This window comes from Candoia aspera, chromosome 2, assembly GCF_035149785.1.
Source record: "Candoia aspera isolate rCanAsp1 chromosome 2, rCanAsp1.hap2, whole genome shotgun sequence".
NCBI lineage: Eukaryota > Metazoa > Chordata > Lepidosauria > Squamata > Boidae > Candoia > Candoia aspera.
Window position 1 is genome coordinate 157,494,641 of NC_086154.1, and position 25,890 is coordinate 157,520,530.

Sequence of the window (25,890 nt, forward strand, 5' to 3'; positions counted from 1 at the left end):
CGTGAGCACCCAGAATCGATCATCGCCCACACTTCTATCGTCTTCGAGCGGGATCCCAACTTTACTTTCACAGTGAGAATGCAATAGTTGCCACTCACCAACACAGGCTCGCACCCCTCCTCTACCACCTGCCCTGTGGCGCCCTTTAGAGCAGGTGGCTGGCGTTTCCTGCCAGCTGCAGCAATTCCGGTTCACCCTCGTCCCCGTAGAACAGCACGCTTTCCAGCTCGCTGTCGGCCACAGCTGCTTTCATTTTCCTCGGTAGGGAGGGGGACTTCGCAGTCGACTTTCCCTGCCAGTCCTCACCCTTCGCCCTCAGGCACACCACCACGCGGTGCCCCTCCTTGCCGCAGCGCAGGCACTGCCCCTTCGCGTAACGGCGCTCCTTCTCCTCTTCCCACGAACGTTGTCCGGATCTTCCAAAGGAGCCTGAAGGGCGGGTGGGTTTTCCATCTCGCCCCAACTTCATCGCTCATCTCTGCGCAAACACCTCATGGGCATGCTCAGCCTTCCCAGCGAGCTGGATCCACCCGTACAAGCTGTCAGGGTCATCTCGCCCCAGCGACCAGCGCAGCACTTCGGTGTTTAAACCATCCTTGAATAGCTCTATGACAGTTGCCTGCGACCAATCTTCCACCTTCCCCACTAGCGCTTTAAACTCCAGCATGTAGTCAGCCACAGTTCTCGATCCCTGCTTGAGCTCTTTCAAGGCACGCTTCACCCGCTCCTTCGCTAGTGGGTCTTCGAAATGATGCTGTAGGGCCCAGAGGAATTCGTCGAATTTCTCCAGTTCAGGGGCTTCCGACTGGCACATCTGTACATACCAGTCCGCTGCCCTCCCCTTAAGCTTGGTGGCAATGGTGATGATTTTCGCTTTTTCCGATCGAAAAAGCGACCCCCACTCTTCCATGTACGCCTTGGCATTAATCAGGAAGAATGAGAGTTTTGTCGGGTCTCCGTCGAACTTGACAGAGAAGTCCCTCAATCCTCCTCCCGACGGGCTGTGCCACCCCCTGCCGGTTCAGCTGCTCTGACAGCTCCCGCCCGCCTCCGCTCAGGGATGGGCGGCGACGCTAGTTCCACCCTGGGAGCCCGGTCCCCCTCTCTCTGGCGAGCTCCCCTTCTCCGTTCCGGCGACTGTACCTGGGAGGAAGGGGTCGAATGCCGCTGACTCGACCCCTCCCACACCTCTTTCAGCGAACTCAGGTCCATGCTCATTTTTTGCAGAATGAGCTCCAGAGAGTCCATCTTCGACTCTAGCACCCAAATTCGGTCTGGAGTGGGGGAGTCCCCCCTCGGTGGCACCTGTACCACCGTTGGGGACAGCGGGTATCTCTGCCTCCAGGTCGAGCCCCTCGCCTCTGAGAAGTCCCCCCGACTGTCGTCCCAGGTGACCAGTTCGCCCGGGGTCGTGACCGTTGTCTCTGGTGCAGTCTTCATGCCCGTAGCTTCGCCTTCAGACCCCGAACTCACCTCCTCCCGAATCACTGAGAGTTCTCCCAGGGGGGCTCTGTCGGGGCGCATCATGGTAGAATCGGGCTCTCCCTCACTCGACCCCTCACTCTCCACGAGTAGCACATCTGGATCGGTCATCGCCAGCACTCTCCCTCACAGGATCGGACGAACCTGTCTTTTCCTGGATAGGGGCCAGCGGGATTTGAAGTTTTGGATTCTCAGCTTTATGTAATGGTTGCCTATCCCAAACACTCAGACTCACAAGAGGTTACTTAAATGAAATCTGATTAGGGAAATTATGGCAGATACAGAGAAAGCTGAGAATGACTAAAAGCACGCCAAATACAAACTAAAAACCCTCGGCTCCAAATGTAATCCCTCCCCCCTACCAGCCATAGCAACCACCCCCCTCCCAGGTGCTGGTAACCGTTTTCCACACATCCTGGGAAAGCAACCTTGAACACATGAGATAACCCAAATACATTCCAACCCAGCGGCCAACAGATAACAACTCCCTGACGAGGAATCCTCCTCTCTCCTGAGATGAAACACGTATCAGGCAAATGACATGCGAAATGTTACGATGTATCAAGCACATTGAAACGGTGAACATGACACCGGAGCCCACCGTTGTTCACCCTGATGGCCCGTGACTGTCGTGCCAGGTTCACCACCAACTCTGTTGTGAAGTATGCAGGTGATACGGCGATGGTGGGTCTTCCCAGGGATGGCAACGAGCGGACTTATAGGGAGGAGGTGAAGGGTTTGGTGGAGCGATGTAATATAAACAGCCTGGTTCTAAACGTTGAAAAAACCAAGGAGATGATTCCCGACTGTAGAAAGAGCCAGCCCAGCCAGACACCACTCTTTATTCATGACATAGCTGTGGAGTCAGTCAGTAGCATTAGATTCCTGGGGGTGCAGATAACGAACAGTCTGACTTGGTCTCTAGACACCGCATTTTTGGTAAAACGAGCACAGCAACGTCTGCATTTTTTGTGCCGGATGAGGAAAGCACATCCTCCACCTCCCATCCTCCTCACTTTCCACAGAGGCACTAGAGAGAGTGTTTTGACCAACTGTATTTCCATTTGGTCTGGAGGCTGTAGTGCCTCGGATAGGAAGTCTGTGCAGAGGAGGGTGAGGGCAGCAGAGAGGATAATTGGGATTTCACTTCCTCTCATTCAGGATATAGTGCATACACACAGTCTGTCCAGAGCCCGAAATATCATCAGTGACTCCTCCCATCCTCATCATGGCCTGTTTTCTTTGTTACCATCTGGGAAAAGATTCCGCTGCATCCGATGTAGAACAGCCAGATTGGGTAATAGCTTTGTCCCCCCAGCTATTAGACTCCTGAATACTCAGTAAGTTTTTAAAGTGGAATGTGTAAAGAATGTATATTTTATAGTAATTATGGTATTTTTTATTTTAGTGTCTGATTGTGTTTGTGAGCTAACTGCAATGAAATTTCATTTTATTATGGACTTGGTGTACTGTATAGTGTATAGTGGAATGACAATAAAGTTATTGTCAGGGTAGCCTTGCTCCGAATAAGACACGGACTCACTTAAAGGGTTTAAGGATTTCTGGGTTTATTGAAGCAGAATGCATACAGAGAAAAAGACGGGAATGCGGGTGCGGTATCAGGGTCTCCCGTTTATACCCCGATGGCGGACCTTGTTCTCCTCCAACCCCTATTGTCCCCCAAGCCAGGTCCGGATGGGTGATTAGCGTTGGTATGGGTCCAACGATGGGTGATTCGGGCGATCTCCGACGTTCCCCTTTGTCTCCTTGCCTTCGTCCGGTGCAGGTGCGTCCCCCGGGGTAATGGGTGGGAGTTCCCCCGATCTGTTAATGGTTTCCAGATCCTGTCCGAGGTGCGCTTCTATTGTCCTGATGATTTATTTATGGGTTTGGGTGCTTAAGGGATGATGTGTGTGTTTAAAGGATAATGGTTATCCCTTCCTCTTTCCTGATGTGCATGTTCCCCGTTGTGATGCACTTATGCCTTGCAATGGGGAACATGACAGTTATTCCATTCCATTCCATGGCTCATGCGAAGTGCCCATTGTAAGTGTACTAATCTTTGGGTGCTTCCTTCCTCCCTTTTTCTTCAGAAGCATATTTGCTGTCTGCTTGATATGATGTAAACCTCCCTCCCCCATGTATTTCTTATAATAATCCTTCTTTCTGCTAAAGTTAGAAAGACTTCTTCGCCATCCCTTGCTCAGATTAAATCCACATTTTTCAGGAACACACTCAAATCAGTTTCTCTGACAGGGTTGGAGGTCCAAAACAGTAAGTGAAAAGTTCCAGAAAGAGAGGACTGGCATCTGAAAGAAAGATAAGAAAAAGAAGGCCAACGATTTTCAGTAGAGAGAGTTTCCTTTGGTCTTCCAAGATAAAAATGCTTCTAAAGTCCTAATGGATGATCTTTGTGAAGAAAGGTCCAAGAATGCAGCGCAGGATCAAGTAGTTTGTTCTGCTGCAGATGACTGAATAGCAGGAGTCATTGGCCATAGATGGTTTATTCTATCTACGTTCATATAAGAGATTTAGACCAAGCCAATATCATTTCAAAAAACCCTTAAACCACAGCTGAGAGAAGGAAAACTGAACCTGCATGTGAATGAAATACAAAGGATGGCAAGGGATCTTAAAAGGCAAAACCTAGGAATATAACCAGAAATAGTAGAACTTATTCTGCTCGTGAACTCCCTACTGGAAAGTTATAAGGCTATAGTGCACGCACTAGAAATGAGATATGGAGCAGATTTTAACTTTATTTATTGCTTCAGCTTATATGTTCTCCAGTGATAACTGCTTCAAAGCAGCACACACGCCAAGTCCATAAAAAGTATAGAACGATATAACAGTAACAGAAATCAAATCCTATTACAGGTAGTCCTTGCTTAATGAACATCTGTACAATGACGATTCAAAGTTACAATGGTGCTGAACGAATGGCAGTTTCGACTGGTCCTCAAATTTACAGCTGTTGCAGCACCCCCACGGTCATGTGATCCAAACTGGGGCACTTGGAAGCCTGCCTGGATTTATGACTGCAGTGTGCACTTCAACTCCCCCTCCCCACCTATCCCTCCCCATCTCTGTTCTTTTGGCTGCCCTGCACTCTGCCGCCCCCCTCTGCTGGAGGTCAGGGGCAGGTGGTGGAGTGCAGGGCAGCCAAAAGGGCAGAAATCAGGGGGAGATAGACGGGTGGGGGGAGTTGAAGCAGAGCGAGTGTGGCAAGACAAGAGAAACATGAGGTCCTCGCGTTTGATGGTAGGGTCTTGGCCTAACGACCACAACCAGGACTACTGGAACTGCCATCACTAAGTGGTGCAGTCATGTGATGTTTCACCTAATGTCCGCTTCACTTAGTGATGGAAATTCCAGTCCCAGTTAGAATTGTTTTACACTAATAATAATCATACCAAAATTGCTAAACCATCACTTGCTGCAGGGGGATTATCATTTGCTTTCCACAAGAATGATTTACATATTTCTCAGATAGAAAAATCAGATCTTACTTCAAACTTGTCTTTTAAAGCCTGATCCAGGGACAGTGTTTCCACTGTAATGACCTGGAACCTCTACCAGACCAGAGTTCTTGGGAGGGGAATTCTGAGAAACCAGCTTCCCAACACACTGAAACATCCTGGCCCAGGGAAAGAAAGGGAGAAAATAAAATGCATGGGGAGAGAAAAGAGCCTAATTCCTCCCAGCCTAATTCAAAATGGATTATTCTGGAACTAAACATATCCTTATTTTTTTTAAAAAATCTATCAAATTAGACAAGAGGCACTGATTGGCAAGTTACTTAGTAGATGGACTTCTTTCAGCAGGTAGAGGACCATATAATTTTCTTGTACCCTGGATAATGGAAAGAAGATCAAATTAATAATTCAGGATACACTTTATATCTTGGATTTGGAATCCAGTCTGCTCTCAGCAAAGTGTATTACACAGAAAGAGCGTAAAGTAAAATTTAGAAGCAAGTAGACTGTTAAAAGTGGGCTATGCAGCACAATGAAAACCACAGTCACAGGAATTGATTGAGCCTGTGGCAGAAAAGAAGGAGGTATAGAAATTTAAAAACTGTTAACAAATTGCAGAATTTAACAAAAGGACTCAGAATAAAGCCATGTGCAGCCCAGCCAATGCAGTATAAAAGCAAAAGGGATTCAACCTTCATTTGTACAAAAAAAAGAAACAGAGAACTGAAATGATCCACAGAGACTCCTGTGGGCCAAAGCAGGTAATAACACAGGGCAGAAACATATCTATCAATGTCTTCTGATGATTACTCTAGACCATAGGTGTCCAACCTTTTGGCTTCCCTGGGCCACATTAAGTGAAGAGGAATTGTCTTGGGCCACACATAAAATATATAATACAGTTAATGTATATAAGTAATAAAACTTCATTTTTTAAAAATATTTTTATTATAAATTTTTAAAAGAGGACAACATAAAACTAGTGGGATATTTTACCTTGTTTTTGTGAAACTAAGGCATCAATGAATACTAAGGCTGTATACTCTCACCCTACCTATTCAACTTGTATGCAGAACACATCATGCGACAAGCTGGCCTTGAGGAATCCAAGGCTGGAGTTAAAATCTCTGGAAGAAACATTAACAATCTCAGATATGCAGATGATACCACTTTGATGGCTGAAAGTGAAGAGGAACTGAGGAGCCTTATGATGAAGGTGAAAGAAGAAAGTGCAAAAGCTGGTTTGCAGCTAAACCTCAAAAAAACCAAGATTATGGCAACCAGCTTGATTGATAACTGGCAAATAGAGGGAGAAAATGTAGAAGCAGTGAAAGACTTTGTATTCCTAGGTGCAAAGATTACTGCAGATGCTGACTGCAGTCAGGAAATCAGAAGACGCTTAATCCTTGGAAGAAGAGCAATGACAAATCTCAATAAAATAGTTCAGAGCAGAGACATCACACTGACAACAAAGGCCCGCATAGTTAAAGCAATGGTGTTCCCTGTAGTAACATATGGCTGCGAGAGCTGGACCATAAGGAAGGCTGAGCGAAGGAAGATCGATGCTTTTGAACTGTGGTGTTGGAGGAAAATTCTGAGAGTGCCTTGGACTGCAAGAAGATCCAACCAGTCCATCCTCCAGGAAATAAAGCCAGACTGCTCACTTGAGGGAATGATATTAAAGGCAAAACTGAAATACTTTGGCCACATAATGAGAAGACAGGACACCCTGGAGAAGATGCTGATGCTAGGGAGAGTGGAAGGCAAAAGGAAGAGGGGCCGACCAAGGGCAAGATGGATGGATGATATTCTAGAGGTGACGGACTCGTCCCTGGGGGAGCTGGGGGTGTTGACAACCGACAGGAAGCTCTGGCGTGGGCTGGTCCATGAAGTCACGAAGAGTCGGAAGCGACTAAACGAATAAACAACAAAGGCATCAATGAATGCATCGATGAAAGTGGTTGCAATTCTCAGTGAGTTCTCAAGGTGCTCATCAGAAATTTTAATTCTAATTTTACTCTTTGTGTGCTTCATCCTTGAAAATAGTTGCTCACAAATGTACATGCTGCCAAAAAGCAGTGTCATGAATAAGGTGTGATTGTGAAGCCAGGGATATTTTTCTCTGGGAAGATAGGCCTTATAAAAGTCCACTAGAGAGACATGATCAGATTTTTCTTTGAGTTGAATGTCTGATTGCAATTCTATGTATTCCATTTGAAAATTCGGAGGTAATGTAGTTATGTCGACTGAAAATGGAGTCAAAAATATACCAGAATATTGATGATTTTTCCAGAAATCTTGAAACCTGTTTTCAAATTCCTGTATCAAACCAAAAAACAAGGCTGCATATTTCTTGCTGTTCACAGGACTGTGTTTAGCCAACGTATTACAATGTATAAAATTATTTTCCATAACTTGAGCTTGCCATACTTTAAGTTTCATTTCAAATGCTGTTATGGTTTGAAACATTGCAGTGATAAGTTGGTTTTCACCTTGAAGACTCATGTTTAACTCATTTAAATGAGCAGTCAAATCCACCAAAAATGCTAAATCTGTGAGCCATTTTTCATCTTCAAGTTCTGGCACAAATTTTCTTTTTGATTCCATAAACGACTTGATTTTATTTCGCAAATCATAAAATCTTTTCAGCATTTTACCCAGACGTAGCCACCACACTTCAGAAAAGTAAATGATGTCCCCATAATCAGCATCCATACTTTTAAGGAACTCCTGGAATTGGCAATGATTCAATTCCTTGGCCCTTATAAAATTCACTGCTCTGATGACAATTTGCATGACATTATCCATTTTTAAAGCTTTCGTGCATAAATTTTCTTGATGGAGAATGCAGCGATACTTCATCAAACGTGAGTTGCAGGCGGCACTTGCATCGTCTTCTATCAATTTGGTAAGTCCCTCACTTTTACCAACCATCGCCAGGACGCCATCAGAAGATATACCAGACATGTTGACAATGGTTAAAGAAAATTGCTTTAATGTCATTTTTACAGCTTTGTACAAATCAAGAGATTTAGTTGTGTCTTTTAATGGCACCAAAGAAGCCATTTCTTCAGTGACATATTCCTTATCAATACCTCTAATAAAAATGGCAAGTTGAGCCATATCTGTAGCATCAGTACTTTCATCCATCGCCAAAGCATAAAATTTGAAATTAGCAGCTTTACTCTTCAAACCTCTTTCGACAGATTTTCCTATTTCTTCAGTTCGCCTGGCTATAGTCTGGTGAGACAAACTGATTTTAGAAAAATAGTTTTTTTTATCAGGACAAATTATATCTGCCACGCTTTCCATACATTGCTTAATAAACTCACCATCGGTAAATGGTTTTGATTTTTTTGCAACCAGATTTGCTACCAAATAACTAGCTTTTATAATAGAATCCTTTTGAGTTGTGACTTTAAAAAAAAAATTGTTGAGACAACAGACTTTTTTTCAGTTCCGCTAATTTGTCTTTATGACAAATTCCTTGATACGCTTCAAATTTGGCAGCATGTTTTTCCATATAATGCCTTTTCAAATTGTAGTCTTTGAAAACTGACACATTTTCCCTACAAATTAAGCATAGTGCCTTAGTATTTGTCTTGACAAAAAAGTACTCATCGGTCCATTTTTCACTGAATACTCTTCCTTCATCCGCGATTTTTCTTTTTTTCTTTTCTTTTTTGGGTTCTGTTTTCTGTTGAAATGATGTTGAAGCCATGCTGGAATAAATTTATTTAGGAATAAATATATTTTTTAAGAAATAACACAACAAGCCCATCGTAAATTGTTAGGTAGGCAACTAAACAAAGCAAAGTTTAATAATCAAATAAGAAAACTTACATGTCTACTTAATAATAATAACAATAAACACCTGTCGTCACAGAACACATGTAGGTAGGTTGAAATATTATATATAACGCCAAGTCGCCACAAGCTGATGTGTGTAGCGGGTGGTGGCGGCATTAGCACTGCACTGCCCACTCCCCTACACAGCGTTCTGTTGTTTCTACCTATGCAGTCCACACTCGAGCACTGCGTGATTGAGTCACACACAAAAAAAAGCAAAAAATGTTAAAAGTTTACGATTTGGGGGGCCACATTACTAGCTGTTCAGGGCCACATGCAGCCCATGGGCCGTGGGTTGGACATGCCTAGTCTAGATAATAAACGTTCTTTAAACTTTTTTTTTCAGGACCCCTTCCCACTTTTCAAAATTATGGAGGATTCCAAAAGAGCTTTTGTTTGTGTGGGTTATATTTATCAAAATTTATTGTATTTAAAAATTAAAATTGATGCATTTGTAGAATATTTATTTATTGAATCATGTAAAAATAACAGTATTAAACCCATTAGATACTGACATATAAAATATTTTTCATGAAAAAGCCCTATATTTTTTAACAAATAAAAAATAGTAATGAGAAGAGTGACATCCTTTTAATTTTTTGCAAATATCTTCAATATTTTGCAAATAATTTTGATTCTGTGTACTCCTGTAATGGTCTTGGGGGACCCCAGGGGTCTTCAGACCACACTTTAAGAAACACCACCCTAGATCAGTGGTGTCCAACTCAAATAGAAGCAGGGGCCACTAAACCATATGTAAGGATTCCTGTGGGCCAAATATTGACTTAGAAAACCACACATACTTATATTTATATTTTTTATAAATACATCAACACATTACAATGAGAAAGAAACTAGATAATAAATAAAAAAGAAATGTATTACAATAAATTTGATGATTTGTTTTCAATATTTATGTGTATATATTTATTACATACATGCATACAAATCAGGTAGGAAGTAGTTATAGATAAAAAGATGCATTCAATTTTGTTTTAACACTGAATAGGAGATTCAAAATTAATTTAATATTAATTAAATTAATATTATCTTTATTAATTTTGATTCTTCTTATAGCGATATGCCACAGAAACTTGGCATCTTTTGCAAGAAACTATTTTATCAAAAGTATTATACGAAAAACATTTAGATCACCCCCTCTCTTTCATTTTTCCCCATTCCCCCCCCCCCTTTTTTCTCTGGATATATGGTGAATTTATTTAATTTTTTAAATTATTATTAAGTTAAAGCTGATTTTTTTATAAAGTTAACAAGGGTCATGGACCTTGTGCAGCCTAAGCCTCAAGAGATATTAAACTTTTTTTGGAAGGAGAGGGAAATGAATTCAACCTGTTTTGAAGGGAGGTGCTCCTTTGTGCCCTGGAGGCTCTGGGGTCCGGAGCAGGTCAGCTACTGGAGCCAGGCTGCCTGCCTGCTGTCCCAGGGAGAAGGCACAAGTGCAGACTGAGAGGGAACTGAGAGGTCATGTGATGCTCCTGCTGAGCCCGCCCAGGGCAGAAGCCAAGCAACCCTTGCTGCAACAGTTAAGCCGAGGTGGCCAACCTTTGCAGGACTCCTCACAAGCCTGGTGTTTTACAGCGTTGGTGACTAAGTCTATTGAGTTGTAATGTATTTTATTTTGTTTTGTTAGAAATTTCCTAACTGCATTTTAATTTGGTTTGGGTCGCAGTTGGGAGTATTGTGGGCCATACGCAACTCACAGGCCATGTGTTTGCCACCTCTGCTCTAGATTAATCTTTTGCTACCTGCTCAGTGAATAGAGTCACGTCCTAGATAAATCCTAGTTATGTGTGGCTTTGTGAGCAACAAGTTCGAAAGAAAGACTCAAGCACTGTGCACAGATAATGAGGATGACATTAAAAAATATGTGGCAGGTGACCTCAGGATCTTATACCACTGAGCAGAATGATATAACAGAGAAGAAAAATTATTGTTTGACTGAGAGGATGAGATGCCGGATGCCAGATGCAAGACTGGCAAGTAAATACATCGTAGGGGGTAGCTGTCACTGCAGCCTCTCTGCAACAGAGGCTCCCAACCAAGGCCACAAATGCAATGCTGCAAGAGCTATGGCATGGAAGGAAGCCCAGATTAGAACACATAAGAGTATTTGGTTCTGTGGTTATGCCTCTGTGCCAAAAGACAAAGAGAGCCAACCTGAATTGCAAACCGAGAAAGGAGTAATGGGTGGATATTCATAGTACTGCACAAAGAATCATTGATCTCTCCACACAGACTATTAAAACATCTAGCATTGCTTATTTTGATGAGAATAATCTTAGCATTAGATCTTGTTTCCTATGACTTGATGAGCATAAGCCCATAATACAGGTAGTCCTCACTTAACAATAGTAATTGGGACCGGCAACTCCATTGCTAAGCGACACAGTCATAAAGTGCAATGTCACATGACCACACCAACTTATGACGGCAATTGTGGCAGTTCCAGTTGCTGTCATTAAGCAAATTCCACATGGTTATTAAGTGCAATGTCATGTGATTGCCATTTGCAACCTCCTGACGGCTTCCCTATTGACTTTGCTTGTCGGAAGCCGGTAGTCACAGTCCTGACACTCCCACTCAGAATTTCTATTAAAGTGGTCCTTTAGCGTCTTTTGGGGGACCTACCAAACACCGTATAGAACACATCTAGACTGGGTAATCCCAAAAGATTTTGATCTATTTGGAGGCAGGTGACCCCACCCCACAAAGCACCCAACTGTATTGGCTTTGCCCATGTTGCTGATGGCATAATATCAGCTATGCCTATGATCCTTGGAGGCAACCTCCAGCCCCCCAAAATAGTCCACCCTGATTTAAAAGAAAGAAAAGAAGCGAATCTAAAGAAGAGAAGACTACAAATGCTAAAGTCCTCCACAAAAGAAAGCTTTCTAAATTTCTTCAGTCTGATGCAATTGTGAAGAAAATACAGTATTCCTTTAAACAGGGCTGAGAAAATGGGGAAGCATTTTATGAACTGCCCTAGCATTTGTCTGAAATAAATGTTGCTATTATTTAAAAGTAACTAACAAATGTACTACGTATACCTCCCAAGAGCCCAGTGTTGACTTGTGGCTGGAAAGAGAAAAGTAGCTGAAAGCTGAAAAAAGGAATGAACCCTAAGCCAAAGTTAATCTTGCCACCAAAAGAGGCAGAGTTTAATGAGGTGATTAAAACCATTGGCTGCAGCTATGTATCAACAGCAATGTGTGTCAAGAAGAAAAACGATGGCTATAGTTCCAGCAGTCCCCGTTACTGTTGTTAAGAGAGGACTGTGCGGGTCATAACTACCACTTGTTCAGCACCATTGTAAGTTTGTTGCTGAACAAATGGTTGTTAAATGAGGACCACCTGTAATTCTTCTGGTATCTTTTACAACTAGCCATTCCTTTGGAACCTAATTTACTGGTACTATATCAATCTGCCATAGGCTGGATTAGATTAAAATAAGTACTTACGTTAACACAACATGATGTGAGTTAATTTTCATAGTATTATACTTACCTTACTTTTAAGGCTATTGTTTTACAGTTGCCACTGTGTTTCCTAAATAGAATAAATAAATAGAAGTCAGAATAATTTTCTTAAAAATCACTTTTCCATTGCCATATTTAGTAACAACTGAACTTTATTTAAATTCACAGAGAATTTTTCTGTTACTAGTTTGAGCTAAAAAAAGAAAAGGAGCATTAGATGAGGATTATCAGAAGTTTTCCCTAAACTTCCTAGACAAAAGGCATTAACTCCTGCTAATAGCATGCCAGATACGGAGATCCCTTAAAGATTATCAAATTTCCCTTTCTTTCTGGTATAACTGAACATTTTTTGGCTTTAATTCAACTACTATATATAGTAAACACCAGTACTACAATATTGCTCTGCTCTTCCCCAATTGGGTGCCTTCTGATTTGAGGGTAGGAGTTTCCCCTTTAAATGTTTTAGGATTTTTAAATATTATATATCGTAAAATATATATAGTATATTATATTTACTATATTATATACCTCATAGAAGCCAATTAGTGGCATGGACTTGTCATCTTCATAAAGAATTCAGTGAAGTGTTTTGTCAATCAACAGGTTTTAACTTTAAATATTTTAGTGTTTCCAATTTTAAAATTTCAGCAGTATATTAAAATAATGGTATATTAAAATTGTATTTTAGTGTTTAACTATTGTATTAATTGCAGTGTTTACAAGAATAATGCCTATATAGTTTTCTGGGATCTTAACACCACATAATTATTTTAGTTCCCATTTTCCTACATGTCTTCTTATTGTCCCACCATGAGCATATACATTGCATTTTATTCACTGTCATTTTTTAGAAACTCTTTCTGTATTTTTATTTGGGGTTATAATTCTAGTTGTAGAAGTGTATATTGTACTGGTCGGTGATTGCAGTAAAGGTTATTCCCATTGCTGCCTGAAGCAGAACAGGCCTAGAAGGCAATGCCCAGAGACAGGAGGACAGGGAGAGTATTTGCACCAGATGATGCCAAACTGATCCCAACCCCTGAAAGGTCCATCAACTGTATAGTCAGTGAGGTGTGTCTGATTATATCTACAGCAAAACCTGGGCTGGGATAAAGGGGAAACTACTACAGTACCCTCAAGTCAGAAGGCACCCAACAAGCTATTGGGGAGGAGCAGAGGGCAATACTGGTGTTTACAATGTAGCTGAATTAAAGCCAAAAAATGTTCACTTATGCCAGAAAGAAAAAGGAAGTACATGGAATGTCAGAACTGTGAACAAAGGCAAAGCTGGTATTGTGAATGTAGAAATACCACATGTGAACATTGATCTTTTGGGTATCATCAAACTACAATGGACTGGAATGAGTCACTTCACATCAGAAGTGCGTAAGTTCCACTGCAGATTAAAAACAAAAGAAATTGATTAGCTAATGTTATTAAACAAAGGTATTAAAGTCATACTCAGACTTATCCCAAGAAATAATAGACTGATCTCCGTTCAGGGCAAGTCAATCAGTATTATTTTGATCCAAGTCTATGCTCCAAACTCCAATTTAGAGGAAGCATTGAACAGTCTATGGCAACTTGCAACATCTTGCCCGCCCAGTCCTAAAAGATGTCATACTAATTATAGGAGACTGGAGGATTACAGTTGGAAATCAAATAGTGGCTGAAATAACAGAAAAGTTGCCATTGGTATATGAAACAAAGCAGGAGATAGACTAATAAAAAATATAAATGTTTATAGCAAATGCCTTCTTCCCAGTGGCATGCAGAGGGGGAGGCAAGGAGGGGGATCAGTGTCATCATAGCATCATAATACAAGCCCTCTCTTTTTTCTATATGCATTGCAACATTGCACACATGCCCCCAAAGATCAGAGCTTGTGATGCAATGCCACAACACAGAATGATGAAAGCAGCAAGATCCTGCAGATACCACTACTCCTTATAACAATCTAAAGGATTACTCAACACATGGTTATTACCAGATGGACATCACCAAAAGCAAATTAACTATATACTCTTCAAGCAAAGATCAAGAAGCACTGATCAGTCAACAAAGACAAGATCTGGTTTTGGCTGCAACTCAGATCACAAACTCCTTGCAAAATTACAACTTAAACTAAAGAAATCAGATAATTATACCAACAAGATGCAACCTCAGAGGTATTCCCTATAATGATGCAGTGAAAGTAAATAATACATTTAATGGTATAGATTTGGTAATAAAGTGCAGGGAAGAACTCTGGAGTGAAATCTGTGACATAATTAAAGATGAAGCAAACAAAAATATCACCAAAAGCAAAAAGCAAAAAAGTCAGAATGTCTGCGGATACACTGAAAATACTTGAAGAAAGGAAGAAAGCAAAAGAAAACAGGAAAATGTGCCCAACTAAATGCTGGGTTCTAATAAAGAGCTGTTTGTTTGTTTGCTTGCAGTCCAAGACCAAGTCAAAAAATTTAAAATGCAGTACACCATTAACGCTTAACAAGACATACATAAAAGGAAGAAACCCTATAAAATTAGCCATTCATTGGAGGCACCAGTTTCGGTAAGCTAAGGCTATAAATGAAAATTTTGCTACTGGCTTCGAAACACCCAGGTATTGGTCGTTTAGTAAGTAAGTTTAGATATCTCAATCTTCTCATCATGAGAGGAGTCTATCAGACTCAAGGGCAGGTGAATTGGCTCTGATCGCAGATGAAAGAACAATGGGCACTTTAAAAGAATGTGTGAAACAGACTCATGTTTGAGCAAATACATACTTGAACTTCATATGGATGTTTGGCATATCGGCCAGCTGTCACCCTAGTAAGGAGAGCATCTGTAAGGGCTAGGGAGAAGACCCTTCTAGGAGGAGTGTACGGGATCTTATAGATGTAATTGGGGAGTGTCCAAGGGGAGAGAGCAATTTGTCTGTAAGGGAGATGGGAAAATTTGACTCTGTTTCCCTGGATGTCTACGTCCCATACCCTCTGCTTAAGTTCTGCTAAGGTTTTTTCTAGGTCTAAAGGAAGTAGGGCTGGTATTGACAGTCCACGCTGTCTCAGATCTTGGTCTATTTGTTTTTTCAGAGTAGACTGATGTATATCATATGGAATAAGATGTACCAATGAGGTTCCCCAGATGATTTGTTTTGCCCAGAATCTTAGCTGACATAGTCTTGCCTGGGCCTCAAATGAGATGCAACCTAGCTCTAATTTGGTGATGGCATTAGAAGTTGAGCAAGGAATATATGCTATTGATTTTAAGAATGTTTGTATTTGTTCAAGGATTGAGGAGTTTTTGTAAATACACATCTGAGATCCATACAGCATCATGCCAAGGACTTTGGCCTTGAATAATTTAATTGCTGGACGGACAAAGTTGTTCCCCCACCAACTAGCAGATTTGTTGATCGCTAGAGATACTTTTTGAGCTTTCATAGCTAACATAGCTATAGCTGGTCCAGAATGCAGTCGCATGGGCAATTTTAGGTGCCCTGAGGTCGGCACATGTAAAACCTTTGCTATGTGAGCTGCACTGGGTCCCAGTTTGCTTCTGGGTCCAATTCAAGGTGTTGGTTATTACCTTTAAAGCCCTACATGGCATGGGGCCAGGCTACCTGAGGGACTGTCTCATCCCCATTACATTGACCCGTCCCACCAGGTCATGCAGAGAGGGCATGCTATGAATCCCATCTGCTAGAGAACTCTGTCTGGCGGGGTCCAGGAAGCAGGCCTTCTCTGCAGTAGCTCACGCCCCCTGGAAAATTCTTCCCCCTGGAGGTAAGTCAAGCCCCCTCGCTCCTGGACTTCCATAAAAAGCTGAAGACCTGGTTTTGCCAGCATGCCTGGAATGGGAAGGGGAATAGTCATTTATGGGGATGACTAGCACCCTAGAATGGCCCTTTTATACTCACAGTCTGGTGTAGAATCTTCAACCACCTGGATTTTATCTCATTTTATATTTTTATTGTCTATTTATATTTATATTTTGTATTTATAATTGTATTGAATTTTAAATTTTGTTTTATTGTAAACAGCCCAGATTCCCTCCTTTGGGGGGAGATGGGCAGTGATAAAATTTGATAGATAGATAGATAGATAGATAGATAGATAGATAGATAGATAGATAGATAGATAGATAGATAGATACTCTCTTATTTGATGACCCCAGCTTGTAGAAGTGAATACTTAGGTATTTAAATTATTTTACCTACTTGATGGGTCTGCTGTTAATTGTCCAGTTTGATGGATCACAGAGTCTTCTGGAAAAAAAAAAAACTTTTGTATTTTGGTGGTTTATTTCAAGGCATTCTCTAGCATAGTACCTTGAAAGTTCCTTAAGACCTTCATGTAGCCCAATTTTTAAACTGAAATAATGGCTGCATCATCCGCATACAGAAGAATTGGGATTGGATAATGTGAGAGGGATGGAGGATGGAGGTCTGAATTGGCAAAAAGTACAATATTGTTAATGTAAAGGTTAAACAGTAGGGGGGCTAATATATATCCTTGCTTAACCCTTTTATGGGTGGGGATAGGCTCTCTTAGACCACCAAAATTGTTGCCTCTAACTTACGTAGTTAACCTACACTATCCATCCCCTGGTCTTCCTGCGCTCATGCGTGGCCTGCGCTGGGCCTCCCAAGCCCTCCCCCAGCCTCCCTCAACTCACATGTGGCCTGCACCTGCCCTCCCAGGGCCTCCCAAAGCTTCCCACCGCCACTCCCCAGGCCAGCCCTGTGCTCCTCACCTGGGACTCGCGCGGTTTCCCGCTTAACAACCCACACATCTTGTGATTATGATGGCAACTGTGTCTGGGATTGCTGTCACTAAGCGATGCAGTCATGTGACATTGCACTTTACGACCACATCACTTAGCAACAGCAATCGCCATGGTAACCCTGGTCAGGAGGCTTTTGCCCAGTTTTGGCTTCTGTGTAAAACACAAAAAGCTTGCAACAGTTACTCATATACTCTATAAGGGGCTGTTTTTTAAGACCTACAGTTGGTACAGTACGTGGCAGCCCACTTGCTGGCAGCCATTAGCTGCCATGAGCATATTACTCCTGTACTTTGGGCCCCACATTCATTGTCAATAGGCTTCCAAGTGTAATTCAAAGTGCTGATTTTGATCTATACAATAATGTATGGCTTGGTACCAAAATTATTCCACAGAATTGCCTCCTTCAGTTAGAAATGACAATGTGGTTGTCCTTAGAAATGATTTCAGATCTCTCCTTTGATCCATAAGGAAGGGAAGCAGATGTTTGAAAAGGACCAACCCGTTAGAGTTTGGCACTGTGCCCAGGCAGGAGACCAGGTGAGCTGGCAACATGGGTATCCACGAGGGGGGGCAAGTAATGAAACACACACGGTGATATTGTAGTGCAAACTCTACTCCTTATGTGCTTGTGTGTGATATCACACCAGTACAAAAGGGTAGAGCTTGTGTCAGGACTTCATGATGCATATTCAATCATGGTAGCCAGCTGTGGATGCCTCTGGCTGGCCAATCTGGGTCATGTCCTGTTAATTCAGAATTTGGGTTCTGAACTCAGATCACTAGTTGAATGTGTGTGTAGCAAGCTATTTTAATCTATTAAAAAACCGATGCACAACTGACATGTTTGTAAAAAGGCATATATATAAAATGCCAGTAAGGATCCAGTGACTTCTTTTCAAAACTGCTAAATTATAGCCATTTTCTGGATCAGTTAAGTGGCCAACTTTCTATTCTGCTTGGTGCAGGAATCAGTATGAAATTTGTAGATTTAAAAAAAATCTAATTGAAAATGGGTGCTGTGCTCCAGAATCCATTGGTTCTGCTTGCTGCCTTTGAAAGCCATGTCAGAGTAATGATTCACCAGCTTAATTGCTGATAAAACATAGTTGTAATTGAGGATAAGAAACCTTTCTGATTCAACACTGGCTTGCCTTTCACAGAACAGGTACACGCCCCAAAGGAAATTGTTAAAAGTAAGTCTGATTAAACTATGAATGATCATTGAGAAATATTTGGATATCTCCAATAATGGGATATAAAACATACATTTCCAGCTCAATACATGCACATGCACACACAAGAAAGCCCAGGAAATCTAACTGCAATATAAGGTGAGTATACCAGAGGAAAACAGCAGGTTATTACAAGACTCTGGTTTGAGCTTGAGGGAAAATAACTAGTTTGAAAACAGAAAAAAAAAACTCCATTAATTATATGGGGCCAATCACTGAAATAGCAGCAGTTTATTACAGATTAACGTTTTAGTACTTCATCAGAGATTTGGAGCATGGGTGACTAAGTGGATCTCACGAGTGTAAATAGTTTCTGAGTTATTTTGCAAATCTAACAGGCTGTCCTTGAAAAAGCATTTCTCTGGTGAAAAGGTTAAAGTATGTAGTTGCAGAAAGAAGAGGTCAAACACTACAACCTTCATCCTAAACTAGACCTCTTTCTTCAAAGAGGAGGCAGTGGCAGAAGGAAAACTACTAGAAATAAGCAGGAGCATTTGTACTGAAGGACAACGTGACTTGGTTTCCTCTCCAACTTTGTAAGTCTTCCCATTCAGCTTCTGAGATAAATATGAGCAGACACTGAGAAAGTGTGTGGATTGTGGGAATACTTTCAGACGCATACAGACTGAAAAAGCAAAAAATTGTGCCTTAAGACTATTTCATTGTTGATTTGCTTGGTCTGAAGACTGTGCATGGTGAACCTAAGTTAAACAGGCAGCACCCCTTTTGCCAAGGAAAAGAAAAATCGCACCATCTGATGGGCAAGTGTACCCAGGTTGCAGCCATCTCTGCATGTCTGACTCAGGTAAGCCACATTAAATCTCTACATATAGTAACTAACAAGAAGTAAAAGGAGATGGAAAACCAGTAGGAAATGAATTCTGATTTAGGGATGTAGATTTGTAGAGTAAAATGTAGAAAACCTAACTTGCTCATGCCAAGGAGCACAAGAAAACAAGCTAAAATATCTGGTTAGATGAGGATAGGAAAACAATTATGAATATTATACCAACTCAGGAAAAGGGTAACATTTAAAATTGTGATGTTGAAAGAAAGCGGAATATCCCACCATTGCTTTTGATTCTTTTTCTTTTAAGATTCCTCAGGTGAAACTGCAAGAAAGTTGTACAAACAATGATCTGTGAGTATATACAGAGTACCGTCAATTTCTTATAAATTCAAGTAAGCTATCTAAGATATATGGATGAAAAACTGCTTCAGTTTTGGATGGATTAGATTTTTGGGAATAGACTATAAAGCATTCTAGGAATTTAGTACTGAGCTGAGAACTTCAAAAACATATTTTTTGACAGTTAATTGAGAGTAAGGTATAATGCATGGGGGTGAGCAGCAGAGATGTGGCTTTTAAAATGCAATTACAAGGCACACATTTGATGTACTCTTCTGAATACTTTCCAGTGCTGAATTATAGGGAATCTGAGGGAGTCTAACTTTCTTATCTGTTATGTTGACCTCATATGCTTTTAGAAGGCCAGAAGGGATACATCACTGAGCTGTTCCTGGGACTGTCACTCTGGATTCTGACACTCAGCCCATCCCAAGCAGCCTGAATGTGCTGGCCTCCTAAGCATGCACTGTTGTTCTCAAGAAGTAGAGGAGGAACAGCACTCAGGATGGCAGGGGCAGGCTCAGTACCAGAACCCAGAGTGAGGCCTCCTGGGAAGAGTGGCAAAAAACAGGAGGAAGGGGTGGTGAGACTAGCAAGAGTACTTCAATCCTAGCTTAGTTGCCTTGGATGGCACTCAGAAGTATGTTGGGACTATTGCAGGAGCTATGGCTGTGAGTACAAAGAAAACCACTGAAGAAAAATGCCAATGCCCAACTTCTATGCACAGCCTGATCTACCCAGCAGCTCAGCAAAGCCCGCCAGCACCCAGACAGAATGGGAGTGAGTGTTATCCCCCGTAAATCTCATGATTGAGGTCACCACCCAGAATCTGAAAATCTCCAACATACAGTACTACTAAATGGGCATGTAATAAGAATTCTATACTTAAGAATTTAGATACAACTAAAGGTTAAGAAAAAGCTTGTTCAACTTAAGCTACAACTGAAGAGAATGTTTAAACATCTCCTCTTAAGCCTCACCTTTGATAACTTTGCAGCTATCCTGCTTTATAATTGCTTGTATAATGTCTCATGCGTGTTATGGGTTTGGGGTTAGTAGGTTTTATTTTGTCCAGTTGGGATCTTGATTGTTGACAATCAAGTACAGAACTTTTACATCTCACAGTTTCTCTCAAATGCAAAATGCTTTCAATGGATCTTTTCATATATCTGGGTTATTAAGACAAAAGCAATCATCTGAAGGATAAACTTCTGATGTCTGTGAATGTAAAAATTAACCCTTTATTTCTATGACATTAATATTTTCTTGACTCCTTTTACTTCCAAAGCTGTTCCAACCCAAACTGGGTCGATCTCTGGTACATCTGGTAAGTTTAATGGGAAAAGATTCTGTATGACTTACTGTCATTTATGATGCTGTGAATTTGATGCTGTGAATTTGTTGGGTGAGGTTCTTTGCTTTTAAAATCTAAAATACGATAATTATTAAAAACAATGTGAATAACTCAAACACAATCTTCAGTGACAAACAAGAGAATATTAAGAATACCCCCCCCACACACTTTACAGTACAAGTAGTTTGTATCATTTATAATCTAACACAACTTTTCCCAGTCTGTTTTCCATCATATGGATATTAATTCCAGAATTAAAGAGAAGAGGTAATGCCTGGTGGATTGGAGGGAAGAGCCTGAGGGACAGGTTAGTGAGCTTGGTTAGGGCAGAGAAGTGCAGGTCAGGGAGGTAGTTGGTCTGGTTGGTGCCTCAGAGATGCAGCCTGGGAGACATGAAGCTGAGGACCTGGGAGACACAAGCGGAGGAAAAAGCAGACCTCTGTAACCAGGTGTGTTTCTCTTGAGCCCTTGATTCTGACCTTTGCTGTAAGATTGTCTGTCTTTTTCCATAGTCCCCTAAGGAGGAGGAGGTGAGGGAACCATACGTTTCTGTTTAGATCAGTGGGTCAGTTTGCTCTTACAATGAACTTTGGTTTAGTTATTTGTAAGCCAAGAATATTCTTGCATTGCTTTATCAATGTGTATTCTAATGAGTTAGGGAGAGAGAAAAAAAATGGAAAGTAATTGATGTAACTGAAAGTTATGGTGATACCCATTTGATCCAGTTCTGGAATTAGCTATAGACATTTGGTAGAAATTAGAACTTCTGGAAAATAGATAAAATAGGGAACTTTGTGCATCTCCAGTTTTATGATAACAATTTGTTAGGGTTCTCCCATCATAGGAGTAATAAATGGCAGGAGTTCTGATCCTTCTTCTTCACTTCCAGGCTTGTGGTTGCCATTGGTGGGCTCCTCCTCCTCTGTGCCCTTGTCTCTGTTTGTGTGAGATGCTACTGCCTTAATTGCCATCCAGGAGAAGATGCTAGTCCTCATCCATATGAGGTTACAGTTATTGCTTTTGATCATGACAGCACCCTTCAAAGCACCATCACTTGTGAGTGGAATGACAATCTAGTCACCCTTGAAGGTTGAGAACAATTGTGAAAGATCCCAGTCAGAAATGTCTTGTCAAAATAGTGTATAGGACTTCCCAACTTTGAGGGATGGGTGGGCACTTTTGAAATCCTGAGAGATGTTATGAGCATTCTCAATTAAATGCTTCCTGGGGCTCATAGTTCACATAATGCCTGCCATTGGGCATGACCAGTTACGACACAGCTATTGTTTTGATGAATATGGCTAAAAATAAAACCATTTCCCAAGAACTAAAAGTAAAAGATATATTTCACAGAAGATAAATTGATGAGTTCAGAGACAGTGTGGCTAAGAAGCCGAGTGCAAGGTGGGAATGGTGCCAAATGTTTCTAAAAGACAAAATGTGCCTCTAGCACACACAATTAAACCTAAACAACCCAATCTCATTAATACAAGCAGCTAAAACATCATGAACCATATGCAATCTAAAAACATCATATACCATAGGCATAGAAAAATACTCCATTGCATTCCTCTAGTATATTTCTGATACCATCTTTAGACCCCAAAATGCCTGCTACCCCCAATTACATTTTTTTTTTCCTTGGGCACCAAAAAAGGGATTGGCCATACACCACCTGCCATTTTTTAAAATTAGAATTACTTCTCAGAATGCTTTTGGGATCCAATAAAAATGGCATTGGAAGCCAACCTTTTCATAATAATAAATAATACATTATTTGAAGACCAGAAGAGGCACTCCTGCTGGGTGCCATTAGTAACTATCTGCAAGGACACTGGTGCTCAAACAAACTACTTTGGGTACCTGAAGCTGACAATCTAGCATTCTAGCATTGTTAGATTCAACTGAATCATTTCTTGGCCACCTAAGTTCTGTTGGAGAACCTCTCTGTCTTTCAGACATAAGTGGACATTACAAAGCTTTGAAAAGGATGATTCAGCTTGAAAACTGACTGTACTAGCCCTTTGAATCAAGCTCTTGAATTGAATCTCCAGCCTGGCAGAGGTGCTGAAGTTAATAAGCACTTTTGAATTACTTTGGTGAGATTCAAAGCAGATGCAGAGCTTCAACAGCCTTTCTGGTTTGCAGCATCTCAAATTTCATTGCAGCCTTCCTTCCATAAATGCACAAACCTGGAGGAAGGGGAAGAATGCTGTGACAGGCTGTCTGATAGGAGTAACACACCTCCTTTTATCACCTTTGAAAACCCAACCAGGGAGCTGAGGCAGTGCTGTCTTGCTTGTATCTCATTTGTTTAAGCAGTTTTGCAAGGAAAGATAGACTCAGATTTATTCCACTGTTCTTTAAAAAACCTGCTTTGTTCTTTCTCATGTGCTGAACACCTTTCTTCTTATCCTTCTGTAACTCTTAATCACTTTGTCTGATCAGTCTGTATGTAGTTTTTCATCTCTTTCAATCCATCCTTTTGCTTCCTTTTTTGAATTTTTTAAATTTATATTTCAAATTTAGTCACCACCCATCTCACTCAAAGAGCGACTCTGGGCGGTTTACAATAAAACAAGAATAAATAGTCATTAAAATACAATAAAACCAATAAAAAGTGTAGTCCAAGACGTAGATGTTAAAAAATTCTAAATTTACAGAAAAATGTTTTCTTTCTGCTACTTTTTGGGTTTGTTTTGTACTGAGGGTCATTTTCTTACCATGAGTGAGTCTAAGACAGTATGGTATTAAGCAATATAGTATAGTATTTTAAAATATTTTAACATATTTACATATAATAACATCCATATATTTATAATATATTTACATAGCATGTTATCTATTTTTTAAAATCATGCTGTAATGTATTAGTGCTGTGCAGAATTTCAAAAGGGTGTTTCTTTCCAACAAAGGATTAAAAGATGTACTCCTTGAAAACTGCTTCTCAAATTCAGTGAGCACTTTTGTAAAATTGTTTCAATGGCATATAATCAATCACTCAATCAAAACATGAGAATGATTCCTATCCTTAATCATTACGGGTTTTTTAGTTGCAGAAGTAACCTAAATACTCCTGGTATTTTCCCTTTCAGCCCTCCATTCCATGTTTGGCCCAGCTGCTAGGAGAATACTGGCAGTAGCTCATTCCCACAGTGCAGCACCAGCAGTGCACCACCCTGCCCGAACAGAGACACCCCCAATTTATGAGGAAGCCATACACATGAACAGATTCACAGTGGCTCGAAGTGGAGAAAGACCCCCAGATTTGGAGCTGGTGCCAGAGGAGAAACGGACAACAGATACTGAGAAAGAAGTCCAGGAAGCACATTCCGCAGGCAGCCAAGACTCCTGAGTCAGATTATCAGCAAGTTCTGCAAAGAATGGATACCTTCACAGCGATATATAAATGTATACTGCTGGGTTGATAGTCTATTTCAGATTGTTCCTGTTTGACCAAAACTTTACCAAACCAAGTCCTCTATTTTCTAATACTGTAATTCTAAATTTGTACAATATAAGAAATAAATTACATACAACATGCTGCATGCTACATTTTTAACAACATGCATCCAGGAACAACTTTGCAGTGATTTAAAACAGGTGTCTCTGAAGCCTGCATCTTTCTTCTAGTTCTACTTTCATCCCTAAAAGATATTCTAGAGTGCATCATTCCCTTTCCAAAGCACCTGTAGGGTCATCACAACAATTCCCTTGCAATGCTTTCACTCACTTCTGTTTCAACAGATATGTCCATTCAGATTAGTGGGGTTCACACAAACAAAACCACAAAGATTTGAACTCATAACTGTTGAATAGCTAATATGTTAATGATTTATAATCAAGCTTCTAGTTGTGTTCTCCATTCCTTGCAGTCAGGTTCAAATTCTTAGGTGATTGAAGCTTGTATTATTATTTTTGAATCCTATGAAGTGAGATCCATTATTTAAGGATATTGAATTACCTCTGGGAGCCAAATTCCAATACAGAATCTGCATAAACACTACTGTATATACAGTATTTTAGGTGGGACAGAGTAATTTCTAACCCTAATTCAGTGTCCACCCATTTATTGCCAATTCTGAATCTCCTCTCAGAACAACTTACTGGAGCCTGTTACCATACCATTTATTTATTAAGCCAGTCAAAAAACAAATCTAAGTGGCTTACAAAAACCAAATTCACAATCAACAAAAAAAATTACAAAATCAAATAAAATCAATAAAAAAATTACAAAAATATCAATATATGCATCCCTATATCAAAAATACAACAGCCATATTTATAAACCTATGAATCCTTTATTAAGGAGGGTATTACACTACAAATATTTCCTGTTTGTGGGGATATGATTAAACGTTTGGGTTAAACTTTAAGGCTATTAAATGCTATGATTTTTTGTTTCTGTTTCTATGCCTAAGATGGAAAGAAGTGAATGCTGAATTGCCAATGACTCCTATGAACTTTTAATCCTATCTCAATTTCCCAGGGAATAAACAAATTTAGAATAATTCTGCTCTTTGAGTCAGGCCTTATGACATGGTTAGGAATATTTGAAGAGTCAGGAAGCAGATTCACCCAATTGCACTAACAAATACTTTCAACAGGTTAAATGCAATCCAGGTGAGTATCACAAAATTAATACACTTTTATCTCCTTTCATGAAAATCCCTGTTGGGACAACTGTGCTGGGAACAGAAGTCCAATATATCTGGAGGACACTAGCTTGAAGAAGGCAAAAGTAATACAAAATACAAAAAATACAAAATATGAGCAGTACTTATATCAATAGAAAGGAGCACATTTTATTTATATAACAAACTGTTAATATTTATGGAGACAGATGTTATCAGTAATAGTAAATCAATATTTATTTTTTCTGCCTGTATTTGTGTTTGATCTGCTTATCACTGCATGTTATTGGGTATAATGATATTGATATTTCTGAGAAATATCTTAGTTTTAATAAATCTGTTTGGCCTAAAGAGTTGAAAATACAGTTTCAAAGGTCACTCTGGATATATCCTTCATCCTTCATTCAAATGAGATTGAATTGACTCATCTGCTGAGGAGAAGAAAGCTTACAAATGATGGATTC

The 25,890-nt window shown here is 40.5% G+C and overlaps 1 protein-coding gene and 1 long non-coding RNA gene across 2 annotated transcripts; one reads left to right on the top strand and one right to left on the bottom strand.

Annotated features, from left to right (window-relative positions):
* Positions 1-7,974: 7,974 nt before the first annotated feature.
* Positions 7,975-16,564, bottom strand: LOC134492486 (uncharacterized). Its single transcript, XR_010067446.1, has 3 exons — positions 16,509-16,564; positions 12,333-12,374; positions 7,975-8,680 (listed from the first exon to the last, which is right to left on the bottom strand). It is a non-coding gene; the product is annotated as an uncharacterized LOC134492486 (long non-coding RNA).
* A 2,118-nt stretch (positions 16,565-18,682) lies between these two features.
* TMEM52B (transmembrane protein 52B) lies at positions 18,683-24,856 on the top strand. Its single transcript, XM_063296656.1, has 5 exons — positions 18,683-19,114; positions 19,407-19,450; positions 20,727-20,765; positions 21,682-21,848; positions 23,888-24,856. Exons 1-5 carry the CDS (start codon positions 19,067-19,069, stop codon positions 24,145-24,147), a joined length of 558 nt encoding a protein of 185 aa, XP_063152726.1. The 5' UTR covers positions 18,683-19,066; the 3' UTR covers positions 24,148-24,856.
* Positions 24,857-25,890: the final 1,034 nt, after the last annotated feature.